At 55.9% G+C, this 13142-nt stretch overlaps 1 protein-coding gene across 3 annotated transcripts in view; it reads left to right on the forward strand.

Moving 5' to 3' along the window:
- The first annotated feature begins 9867 nt into the window (after positions 1–9867).
- The window catches only part of FUBP3 (far upstream element binding protein 3), a 37880-nt gene continuing 34605 nt past the window's right edge, over positions 9868–13142 (forward strand). For all 3 annotated transcript variants that reach the window (XM_065648269.1, XM_065648271.1, XM_065648270.1), the window contains exon 1: positions 9868–10005. In XM_065648269.1, coding sequence (XP_065504341.1) covers positions 9919–10005 — 87 coding nt within the window. In that variant the 5' untranslated portion in view covers positions 9868–9918. The remainder of the gene's footprint in view (positions 10006–13142) is intronic.

The raw sequence follows: 13142 nt of genomic DNA on the forward strand, positions 1-13142 counted from the left end.
TGCTTTAAAGCTGCAGCAGTCTAATTTATTGCTGGTCCCGATAAGGGGAAAGTTGCCTCCAGCCTGGCCCTGTGGGGTGCAGAGCCACAGGGTGAAGGACCAGCGTGCAGGGTGGCAGCACGGGCAGTTGCAGCAGCCCACTTTTGCTGGCTTAAAACAGAGACGGTGACATGTCCTCCAGCCTCGCCTGCCTGAGAATGGCATTTCCCCAGGTAGAAGAGGAGGAGGAGGATGTGGGGATGATGCCAAGTGGGATGTGGACCCCTCAGAGTGCGACCTTCAAGTGTAGGTGGGAGGCAATCACGTGTCACAGGGAAAAGCAGTGGGGAAAGCTCCTTGCTGTTAATTTGGTTTTTTGGCGACGCGTTTGCTGCCCATCAGGGTTCACCGCACAGGGCTTGGCTGGTTTTGCTGGCAGGGACAGGTCTTCCATCACACCCAGGTAAACCTTCTCCGTGCCCAAGGGGTCCCATGTTTTAAAAGCCTGACCAGGCAACACCAGCTACCGCAGCCTGCTGCATCACTATGGCAAGATCCATTTTCCCATTTCTCTGGAGTTAGAGGTAATTACCGGGTTTAAGGTTTAATATACATGTGGATTTTAGTGCAAGCATTGCCGGGAAAAACTCAGAACAATGCGCAGGTTTGGGCAACGTGTCCCAGGGGCTTGGATGTGGCCACAGCATGTGGTCTGCAAAATGGGGCGTCCGGGGGCCTGGGGAGTCTGAGCTGCCATCAGATCCCACAAAGGTTGTGCCAAAGATCCCACTGACCTTGTTCAGGGCAGGGATTTTTTACCTGCAAAAGGCAGTAAGGATAGATGGATGTTAAGAGGAAATTCCCAGGGGTACAGAGCAGCTGTGGGGCTGCTGGTTTTTTGCTTAAACTTTATTTTATTGGGTGGAGAAAGGGATGACTGCGTCCTTGTGAGCAAAAGGGGTGATAGAAAACCAGAGAGGTCTTGTGTGGCTGTGCCCTGTGGGACTTTGTCCCCATCATGTCCCCTCCTGGGGCTCAATCTCCCCACCTGTGGGGTGTGCGGGAGGGGACTCCAACCCACCTCACCCAAAGGAGAGACAGAAAATCCTCTTGTTCTACCAAATATCATGTAATTTTGGGCAGGCAGCGGTCCATGGGTGCTGGCAATGGTCTGACAGTGCCAAGGATGGGGTTTGTCCCAGCAGGGACAATGTTGCCAGCAGCACACTCATGGGAAAACCATGGGACACCCAATGATGAGCATTTGGTCCCGGTTTTCCTTTGGAGGTGCGGCTCTGAGTAGGTTCACGGGAGCACACAGGTCGCAGGGCTGCGGCACAACGTGGCTATTAAGCATTTCCATCTTTCCGAGGGAAAACCATCCCCCCGGTGAGGTTGGGAGTCACCAGCCGCCAGCTTCCCAGGCAAGGGGGGAGATGCTCGCCTTTGTAAACCCCTTAACAAGGTGCCTTTGTCTCCCCGTTTAACAAGAACCTCCCTTGCTTCTTCCCCAGGAGTTTCCCAACGCCAGATCCCTGAAAGCCAGCTTTATGCTCCGGTCAGGGATGTGCTGCCATGGGGCCGGCGGGGATCAGAGGGACACAGGGGCCCTTCTGCATGTCCCTAACAAAAGGCTGCCCCGGGGGGACAGAGCGTCAAAGCTCAGCCGGCTCTGGGGGGGAGACAAGGGACCCACAGAGGAGGCTGCGGTGGGAGCCCCACGTCCATCTGGTCACTCAATCGCGGTGGGCAGTGACCCGGTGATGCTTGGGGAGGGACAGGGGTGTCCTGTTGGTTTGTCCTCCCCAGAGAGGGAGCAGGGGGAGCAGCCAGGAGGGGACAGGTAGGTTTTGTTGGCCGCAGGTAACCAGATCCGTGGCCGTTGGTGCCTTCCTGCCCTCTACCTCTGTGAGAGATGGGAGGTGGGAGTAAGGAACCGAGGGCTGGAAACTGAGACCTCTGTTTGGAGGGGATGCTTTGCCTCGGCTGGATGGAAATGGGTTTGTAGAAAGGCTCAAGGTGCCTCTGCCCCAGTACCCTGCAGCCCTCCCAGCCAGACCAGTGCATATACAGCGGCAGGAAGGACCGCTCGGGAGTGATGCTCAGCTATAAGGAGCATCCCAGATATGGCAGAGGCATCATCCATCCTTTTATCAGTGTCTGACCTGCCTTCTCCCACCTCCTCTCCCTTCCTGGGGGGTCTGCTGGTCTCCTCTCAGTTTGGGAGCTCTTGCCCTCCCCTCATCCCACCACCAAGTGCCCTGTCTCACCTCCCCCCTCCAGCCATCTGCCTCCAAGCCCCCCACCCAGATTTACTGTCACACGTTAAAACCACAGCCCAGCACCAGGGTCAGCGTGTCACGGCGGCCCCTCATCGATTTGTTTTACCTCCCCTTGGCAAAAGCACTTTGGCCGCAGCCCCCTTGGCAGTGTAAGGGGCTTCCCAGGGCCCCCAGTGCTCCCCTTGCCCATCCCGGACCCCATGGGCATGGGTTGGGGGGTGGCCAGCTGAGCCGCTGATCTCCTGACCCCCCCGGGGCACCTAATGTGTCTCCCTGGTTTATCTGGATCAATATTTCTGCAGGAGCAAGGAAAACCCCTCTGGCGGGGGGAGGATGGGAGGTCCCACTTGTTTGCACAGCCCCACGGCTGGTTTAGTGCTTGGCCAGGCTGGGTCCCTGCTGGGGGTGGGAGGGGAGGGAGACCCCAAACCAGGGGTGTCAGCTCAAACCGGGGGTGCCAGCTCACACCGGGGGGGTTCGGGGTCTTCTCCTTTCAGCAAATGTTTGTGGGTCTCGATCTCTGTGCAGGGTGCGATGACCAGGGTGCCTTTGGGTCCAAAACTGAGGAGCTGGGGGGGTTCAGCCCTCAGTCCCCCCACCCAGCAGGCGTGGGGCTGCCCTGGGCAGGGGGCGGCAGTGGGTGGGGGTGCAGGGTGCTCCCCAGGCTCTGGATGAACACCAGAGGAACCGAGGGATGCTGATGACCATGAGGGAGAGCACTTCGCAGGTTTGCCTCTGGCTCCCCAGCATTCAGGGCTGGGCGAGTAATTTTGGAACCATTTGATTTTGGTGCTGGGCATGTTTTTATAAGTGTTTGGAAGTGAAGGCAAAAGATGCATATTGGCTTAAGAAGCCCAAGTGGTGGGCGGCTGGGATGGCACCTCCAGCCATTCCTATGCACGCTGGGGATGCCCAAGGGCTCTTGGTCTTACGGCTTGGCTGAGGGAATCAAGGCAGAGAAAACGGGGATATGACAACTCTTGAACACTGTGCAGGCTGCAGCTGCCCCTGCTGAAGGCACCGCAACTCCAAAACCCCTCCTGTTCCCCTGCATTGCCCCCAGCCCCAGCATCATTCCCAGTCCCACCACCACCATGCCCACACTGGGGACCCACGGCGGGTCCCCACGCCGGCGGCCAGCGCCCCAGGGCAGATGCACGGCAGCGCAGACAGTGCTAGGAGAAAGCAGGGGCTCCTGGCAACTCTGCCTTTTGCATTCAGCCTCACCCTCTTGCTATTTATCGGTGACTTTTGTCCTTGGCCAGCTTAGCGACTGAAAGGGGCTGTATTATGTCACACGTAGGCAGCTCCTGGAGGGGAGAGGGCCGTGCTTTCTGCTGGAACAAAGAGCGGGTTGGCTAATTCCCCTCTCCTCCCGCGGCTCCCGGGTCCCATCTGGTTGACACAGTTTGCTCCAGTGTCTACTGCTATTAAGCCCCCACTTGCCTGCTTGAATTGCTCATCCTCTCCCCCCGCCCTGTACCCTCAGCCCCTTTTTCTTGCTTTATTTTTCATTCTCCCCCAAAGCCAGGCAGAACTTGCTCCGTGGAGTGATGTCAGATGTGTGCGAAGCAGACCAATAAAACCTAATGCATCCCCCTCTTTGTCTGCCAGCCTCTCCAGCACCTCACATTTTCCACTCAGAAAGCCACTTAAAACACATCAGCAACAATCCCTCACAAAACAGCCACTTGTTGGCTAATTGTGCCAAGGACCTGCGCACGCCGCATTGCGCTTTCCTGCCAAGGAGGGTCTAAAGCTGTCGGGGGCTGGGGCTCCCCGCCGAGCAGAGAGTGACGGGGACCCTCAGCATCCACCAGGATCGGCCCCGGGGTCTCAGCTGCTCCCCAGGGGTTGCTGGGGCAGGGATGGGAGATGGGGGTGTTTCTATTCCCCATGGTCTCGGGTAGGTCCGGATTGGCCGGAGAGGATGCTGGCAGGGCCGGGAGTGGGGCTTAGCTCAGGAACCTGCTTTGTAGAGGGATGGATGAACAGACGGACCCAGCAGAACTGCCTGGAGCACTCTGTCCTGCCTGCTCATGCCTGTCCCAGCAGGAGAGCAGGCAGAGGCGCTGCAGCTGGGATGGGAGCTCGGGAGGTGGACGAGGAGGGTGCTGACACCCCACTGGGCTGGTGACTTTTTGCTCTGGGATGATGGCTCTAGGTGCTGAAGGCTGAGAAGTCTTGGCTGCCCCGTGCTGACGGGTGAGAGCTCCCTTGCAGTTTGGAGGGATGCCGGCGGGTTTCACCAGAGGGGATAAAGACCCAGAAACATGCTGGAGGGCAGATCAGGTCAAAATGAGAGATGCTCCATACTAGAAAGGAGGCAGAGGGGTTTGAACCTTTGCCTAACAGAAAACAATCCAAAAATCTGTCCACAAGGATCCCCTGGGTCCATTCTGGTTGTGGGATGGGGGAGAAGAGATCAGCAGGTGGTTAATCCCTGCATTCGCATCCCAGGGATGAGAGCATCCCTCTGCCCATCCCTCTGCCACAGAGGGGCCCCCAGCACGCCCGGCTTCCCCCTGCAAGCAGAGAGATAAGCATGTGGAGTAGCTGCATTTATTTTTCTGCAGGAAAATTCTGGCAGTTTTTCCTGCTGCCACCCCCGGCACCCCAGGAAGCAGAAGCGGAGCTGCGTGTAGTCAAGGCAGCCTGGTCTTGGGGGGGTGGAACTGTCACACCTTTTAGCTTAAAACTGTCTACTCCTACCTGGTTTGGGGCTAATTTGAGGCAGGCAAGGAGGTTCAGTGCCAGAGCCGGCAGGCAGCAGTAGCAGGAGGCTCCCGGCGGGCGCTGTTCCGGGCAGGCAGCCCAGAGCCCTCCCGATGGGCGTCGTGCCGCAGAGCACACCTGCCTGCGCTCACCTGCCCGCACTCACCTGCCTGCTTAAATGTCACGCGGGCAGAGCGGGATCCGGCTTTTCAGTTTCCCCGCAGGGAGCCGCGCTGTCACCTGCTCCGGCTCGGTTTGGTGAGCGGGCTGAGCCTCTGCCGCACTGCCCTGGCCAGCAGCAGCCGAGCAATGTGTCACAAGCTGCAGAAAGCTGCCTCCTCTTCCTCGCTTTGATGCCAGACCTGGCACAATGCAGCGGAGCGATGGGGGACCCCAGGACAGGTGGGACCCCACACACCTGGGCAGCAAACGGGTGCCAGGGAAGGAAGGGGTTAAACTGAGCCAGTGATGGCAGAAATAGAAGGATTACAGGTTTGTTGCTGGACTGTCCCATCTGTCACCAGCACAAAGACGAGTCCTGTCTTGGGCTGGGTTGTCAGCAAAGAGCCCACCACTACATTAGGACTCCATTAGGGAAGGCTGGCGGTGGGAAATGGCAGCTGTCAGGGCACTATCATTTCTCCTGTAATTCCTCCCGCTTGCTTCTCAACTGCACTTAAATAGCAGGTCTACCCACTGGGCCAATTTTGCATTTTCTTCCTCCTGCTGCTCCTCTTCTTTCTTTAAAGACACAGATCCCTGAGCCCCTTCCCCGGCAGCCAGTGCCGGTGCTGCCCACGCCTGCCCACGCCATCCCCGCAAGGAGAAGGGCTCATGGGCACTGCCAGCATCCCTGCCGACAGGACAGGGATGGAGCCGTGGACGTGCCAGCCCAGTCTGCAGCAGCATCGGTGGGCTCAGTGATGAGACTCGCTGCCCTGGGCACAGGAAGGAGGGGAGGTGGGTTATGACTTCCAAGGATGGGTTTTCCCGAGACTGTTTCCCATCATCTGGGACTCTCTCTAAGCTGGTGAATGTTTCCTGGTCCTCACTGCCCATGCCCACCAGCTGCCCAGGCAGGGCTGGCACTGCTCTGCGAAGGGGTGGGCAGGACAGCAATGGGCGAGAGGGGCTGGGGACCATGTCATTGAATCGTAGAATCGTAGAATCATTGTGGTTGGAAGAGATCCACAGTTAACGTAACACTGGCACTAAACCATGTCCCTAAGAACCTCATCTACATGTCGTTTAAACACCTCCATCTCGCCACGTGAGCCTGACCTAGGGATAAACCCACAAACAACCATGTTTCCTGATGGGACGACAACATCTGGAAGCTCTCAGCACCCACTCCAGGAGGAGCCTTGAGAAACATCTCAGCATGGTGAGACCCTGCCCACCAGCCACTTGTTCGCTGGGGGGGTCTTCAAGCTCAAACCTCTCCTGGGACCCCCCAGGGCCGCCCACACCCTGCCCTGTCCTCACCACATCTCCTGCTGGCCCCGGCGCTGCCGCCGTGCCGGTGCTCCCCGCATAGCCGCCTTTTCCAGCAGGGGATCAAAACAAACACTTCTGCGGGGAAGTGCATTGCAGTGGTGCTCGAAATAAATAACTAATTTCTCCCTACATGATCTCAAGGAGCAGGAGAGGCATGAATAGCAGGGCCCGGTGTCGGGCTGACTGGACTCCCCGGTGCGGTAATTCAGAGGATGACAAACATAAGCCAAAGAAAAATGTTGAAAAATGGGCACTTCCCGCAGCCCTGAGCAAAGGAGCTATTGCAGGGTTTGGAAATAACGAAGGCAAAAAGAAGGAGAGGGGGGAATTTTCTCATTGAGACCAAGTGAAGTGCCAAACAAGCTGCTATTATGGTGGCTTTGAGAGGCACAGGGAGGGGGTGACAGGGAGGAGAGCAGGGGGAAGGAGAGGAGGGAGGTGGGGGGAAGAGAGGGAGAGAGGGTGGGAGGAAGGGAGAAGGCTGGGGGACACAGGGACGAGGGGGACATGAGGAGCCAAAGGAGTGAGGTGACACGGGGGAGACGGCGAGAGGACCAAGTTGTGTGATGATGGCAGGGCCACCACATGCCAGCGCCCTGTCCCTCGCCCTGGGTCCCCTGCATCTCGCCAGCCATCCCATGTCCTGGTACCCAGGCACCTTCTACCCCCGGCACCCACCACCACCAAAAGGGAAAAAAAAAAAAAAAAAGAGATGGAAAGAAGGAAAACAAAATATCTACAGTTGTCGAGACAAGGGGAGAAAAATAGAGGCAAACATCCATAATTTTCTCTGTGGGGCTTTGCGGTAATTGAGCCATTTGGATAAAAATAAAGGCAGCAGGCCCTTTAGGTAAGAGGAGCTTTTGCAATCCAAGAAGCCGGAATTATGCGCCTTGTATCACTTGAAACCCCCCACCCCATCACCCCCCTCCGCCTCCCCCATGCGACACCAAACCACTTTCCCTTTTCTTCTTCTTATCTTTTTTTTTTTTCCTCCTTTTTTAAGTACCCTGTCAAACAGCATCAGACGAGAGGAGAATTTCAGCTGTCACAACTAATTTCAGCGCGTGTGTGTGTAAAGGTGTGTGTGTCTCAGGCGGGGGGAGGCGGGAGATGGAGGCATAGAATCACTCCTTTTTTTTTTTTTTTCTCGAAAGGAAGATTTACATCAGAAATTTGTTTCTGGGAGTGTTTAAGGCCTGTAATTTCCTTCTTTTCAATTGCTGCCTTATGTCTTCTTCTCGCCAGGCTCCCTCCCAGCCATCCCTGCCTGTCCAGCAGCCTCCCAGCAGCCTGGTCCCTTGGTTCCAGTCCTGCCCAGCGCCAAGGAGGCTCCTCCATCACTTGCTGGGGCTTGAGGCTCCCAAAATTCGGCTCTCACAGCCCCGAGCTGGGTCCAGCAGTGGAGGCTACAGCTTCTCTCTGCTGGTGTCCCAGCGCTGGGGGCTTTAGCTTTCAGATTTGGTCACCTTTTTTTTTGCAGTCACTTTGAGGTTGGCTGAAGGGTCATGGAGTGAATCTTGCTCAGGGCAGGGTACCCCAAGAGCTGAGGGGGGTTGTCAGGGGGATTCCCTCAACCCGGGACCTGCTGGTGCTGAGCCTGTTGGGTCTTCCTGATCAGGGCTAGGAGGGGGAAAGGTCCCCGAATCCAGCAAAGTGTTTGGCATGGCTGGAGAAATTCCCTCCGCTGTGGTTGGAAGATGATGGGGAGGCTGTGGTGATACAGGTCATCTTAAAATCCTTCCCCCGTGGGCTATGTTTCTTTCTCCTAAAATAAATGGGTGTTTTGCGTAAGAAAATGATCCCAGCTCCTGAAAGGAGGAAAGGCTGGTGATCAGTAAGCCCACTGGTGTAACGTAGGCGACCGGCAGCAGACTGCGCATCCTGGTGAAGAAGCATGTCCCCTGCTCTTGGAAAGCCACCAGATAATTTCATCGGCCTCAGTAATTCCCACCTACTCATGTAGGCACAGATGAGATGCATAAGACTGGAAACTGCGAGAAACAGCTGAGAAGAAACGCAGCACAACTTGGGGCAGAGTTTAAATTTTGAATTAAATACTTGGTGGCTTTGGAAAAGTGGATTTGGGAGCAGTGAAACCCGGATTATTCCAGGCTCAGTTTGCAAACCCAGGAGCTGGTTGCAGGTGCAATTTGGGAGATAAATATCTCACCATTCACACAGCTGCACCTGCGAAGAGGGGTTTAGGCCAAGGCCCCCTGTGCTGTCAGGCTGGAGGGGGTGATCACCAGACCTGAGTTCCCACCACTGACACCCCCGGAAAGCATCGGCATCGCCCAGATACTCCAGACTGAAGGGCTGCGCAGGGACCATGCGGCAGCGCCCTGCTCCAGGAAAAAGCTTTGCATGTTTGCATTAATCCTGGCCTAACTGGTCCTTGCATCATCCCCGAGTCTCCTGCTGGTCCCCTGTGGTGGGAGGGTCGTGACCAAGGGCTGGATCAGAGCTGGGGGGTCCGGCACCTCCTGCAGCTTCGGTTCCCAGCACCCCATGTCTGGGACCTTTGTCACCAACAGCATGGCAGTGTCCAGCCATGGCCACGTGGGCCAGGGACACAGCGCATGGAGACGGGCAGGAAAGGGGCACCGCGGGATGCTGGGTTTCCACTGGGGGTGTTAAATGGTGGGGACCAATGATAGGACAAGGGGCAACGGGTGCAAACTGGAACACAGGAGGTTCCCCCTAAATATGAGAAGAAACTTCTTCCCGGTGAGGGTGGCAGAGCCTGGCCCAGGCTGCCCAGGGGGGTTGTGGAGTCTCCTTCTCTGCAGACATTCCAACCCGCCTGGACACCTTCCTGTGTAACCTCATCTGGGTGTTCCTGCTCCGGCGCGGGGGTTGCACTGGGTGAGCTTTCGGGGTCCCTTCCAACCCCTGACATCCTGTGATTCTGTGTCCCACCACGGCGGGGACGGGGGGATGGCCTGGGCTGGCGGGGATGGGACACGCAGGGACAGGACAGACAGAGATGGGACAGACAGAGATGGGACAGACAGGATGGCCCGGGCAGGGATCAGACAGACAGATGAGACAGATGAATGGGACAACCAGGCATGGGACAGATGGGATGGCACAGACAGGGGTGGGACAGGGAAGGGGTGACACAGGCAGGGACTGTCTGTCAGGGGTGGCACGGGCAGACACCGTCGGGACGCGGTGCCAGGGCGGCCGCTCCCCGCGCGGTTGCCGATCGCCCCCCAGCCCCGCGCTTCCGGTGGCGCGCGGGGGGTCCCGCGGGGGCGGGGCCGGCGCCCGTGACGTGCGGCGCGAGCCCCCCCCGCGCTCCCCGCCTCGCCGCGTCTCCCCCGCCCCCCCCGCCCCGCTCCACTTCCGGCGGAAGTGGGGGGCTCTTTCCCTTTCCGGGTGCGGGTCCCCGGGCGGAGCGGCGGGACGGCGCGGCGGCGGCGGGCGCGGGGCGCGGGCCATGGCGGAGCTGGCGCAGGGGCAGAGCGCAGCGCCCGTGGGGATCAAGGCCGAGGGCTTCGTCGACGCTCTGCACCGGGTCCGGCAGGTAGGCGCCGGCCGGCGGGGCCGGGGGCGGGAGGAGGCCGCGGGGCGCCGCTAGGCCGCGGGGCTGAGGCGGGGCGCGGGGCCGCCGGGAGGGGCAAGGCCGCGGCCCCGCTGCCCCCTTCTCCCAGGAGGACGGAGCCGGCGGCCCCTCTCGGCAGCCCCGGGGCTGTGTCCTGCGGGGCCGGCGGCTCCGGGGCTCGGAGCAGGCCCGGGAGGGGCGGGGGCGGCGTGGCTCGGTGACAGTCCCCTCCAGCGCGGGTCGCGGCTGCTGACACGGCAGCAAAGCTGCTCTGCGGGACAGGGGCCGGGCTGCAGCCGGCTGGAGCTCTCGTCTGCCAGGCTGTCGTCCTGCACTTTGCAACGGGGGCGTGTGAGCTTCATGTTAATTCGGTTTTTTAAACGCGGCTTTAATTGCGCGTTAGGCCAGTCAATAATAACTCTGGCAGAGGGGCAGCTCTGCATCCTCTGCTGGGAGGGAGAGAGAAAGCAGGGAGCGAAGTGCTCCCCAAAGGAATCTCTGAGCTTGCACAGTGCTAAAATGGAAACTTTTAGCGAAAGTGCCCAGACACGCAGAAATCAACACTCTTGTCCTCAGTAGAGGATATTCCAAGTGTTTGTGTGCTCGTCAGATTGTGGAAAATGGCTGCAGAAACAAGAAGCTGCTGCTTACAGCGCAGATTTCATGACTGTTCGTCGCATCTCTTGTTCCGTGGCTGTCACAGGTTGTTTATTCCGTTTCTGAACATGTTGCACTTGTGGTTAGTAACTGCTTCTCAGCAAGGTGTGATCCAGCTGAATACCAGGCCCACAGCCCAGCTGGTGCATGGAGACCCTGACTTTATTCTTTCCAGTGTTACAGACCAGGTGGGAGAAATCTCCTGTTGCCCAGGCTCACTTTTCTCATTGCACTGAGAAGCCCCTGAAGGAACTAAGCTGGACCCTGAGACCTTTCAAGCGATGGCTCTAATGGAACTTAAGTGGCTTAGCATCGCTCACAGCTCGCTCGTGAATCACTACAGCAGCTAGTCCGCATTCTGCGCGGTCCTCAGTGACCGGTGCAGAGGCGCCCGCTGCTCTAGATTAACCCCCTGCACCTTCCTGGGGGAGATCATGAGCTGGGCTGCTCTTCAGTCATTGATTTCTTTCTCGGCACAAGTACTGCAGTAGGCGAGTTGCATGGTAGCTGCCTCCCGCGTGAGGCCATGCGTCCCTTTTTTTCAGTGGCTGACCAAGCGCTGTGGCCTTGATGGTTCATGACTTCTGAAAGCTTTGCTGTTAGCCCCGGGGTTATCTACGTGATGCAGCTAAATTGAGCAGTGTTGCAGCTGTGTTGGTCTTGATCTGGTCGGCTGTTACTGAAGGCCTCTCGTTGCAAAAACACCTCATTGAATATCTGATAATATTATCGCCCACTAGCAGCTGAATAATCTTTGAATAACCTGTTTATGTAGAAGCAAACAATTATTTGCTGGTCAGTTGCATCTTGTTGAAACTATTTTGTGAGTACATTGAAAGTGCTGCAGTATGTTCCAATTATCTGATGAGTAACAGGTGAAATGTGACAGCGAGATGCCTCAGATGGTACTGGACTAAAACACAGCACTAACTGAAAAATGATTTGAATCAGTGTTACATTGGTGCCGTCATCATGTTTGTACCGTGGATCTGTGAGGCCACCTAACCCACACGTGAAGGAGATAGAATATTAAAGAATTCTTCAACCTCGCTGTGCTCAATTACTCCGATTTTGCTGTTCATTGTTCATTACACTTAAAATAATATGTCGGGTTTCTATGAACCTACGACTTGAGTTCATCTGAATTAGAAGATTTCAAAATCTTCCAAGCTGCCAACTGCAGGTCAGGCGTTGCAGTGTAACAACCTTCCTGCTATCTCCTCCCGCTGGAAACAAGCGTGTTGAGAAATGTGCGCTCTGCACGTGGTCACGCGAGCACAGTGGCCTGCATTTTTGTGCAGTGAGTTGTATGCTGCCTGTTGAATGTGATTTTATTTTTCTTTTAGTATTCGTGGGATGAAAAGAATTGTTGGCAAGTGCTAAAATATCTCCCCCCATGAAAGTGATTTAATCCAGTGCTGTAGGGGCTTTGTAAGGGAGTAGCTATTCTCTCCTGCACAGAGTGGCAGGACTAAGTTGTCACTGGTGACTTGTTACCAAATGTGAATGAAGATGGTCTTCATTGCTCAGGGGACGGATATTTAGCTCACCGCCCAAATAACCTGTGATGGAACGTCCTGGCTGAGAGTCAGGTGGGATGTAAAGACACTTAAACACCTAACGCTTCTCTGGAGGTGATGGCAGCACTTTCACCGACCGTGTTTAATGCTGTATTTGCCTGAACTATACTGATCCAATATATAGATATCAGCTTTTGTATGGCCTCTGGCCAATCCATAGCCTTTTCTGAATATTAGTTTTGCTTTAAGGCAGGGAGGGAGCAGAGTAAAAAAAAAAAGTAGTTCTTGCATTGTGGGTTGGGATGGCATCCCTGACTTGACATTTGAACTCTCTCAGAGTTTAATCTTACACTTAAGACTAGTAATCAAATTTACTAAATTCAGTTCTCATGAGAGCCGTAACACTAAAATTGGGCTGTGGAATACAGTGCTTAGTTATTAATAACTAAATAATTCAGGAGAAGGGAGACTTTCCTGATCAATCACAGTAACTGCATTCCTCAAGGTCACTGGGACATGAGGTGACATAAGAGTAAGAAATCTGAAATACCTCTGAAAGAAATGACTTGTACCTTGCTTTCAGTGTTTGTGCTGGACTTGCTCGGGTTTTTTGTGGACTCTTAAGTGTTTGAGATGTATCAAAAATTACTTTTTCAAGTGAACACTGGGGCTTTCAGATGGTCTGTCGTGCATCTTCTGCACCACACCTCAAGTCAGTGGATCATAAGTGGTGCTTCTGTGGGAATGGAGGGGTCTTAAGAATTGCATTTCTTTATCCCTTCGCAGAGCACTTTTTCAGATCATCCTCAAATAGATTCAGGGCTTTGCAATTACTCCAGCATTCAGGAAAACCACCTGTGACATGAAACTTAAATGGTTGTGGATGGTTTTGCTGCATCCTGCAGAGTCCTGGAGAAGTGGCCATCACGCAAATTCGAATAT

The sequence above is a fragment of the Caloenas nicobarica genome, chromosome 19, assembly GCF_036013445.1.
Source record: "Caloenas nicobarica isolate bCalNic1 chromosome 19, bCalNic1.hap1, whole genome shotgun sequence".
NCBI classification, from domain to species: Eukaryota; Metazoa; Chordata; class Aves; order Columbiformes; family Columbidae; genus Caloenas; species Caloenas nicobarica.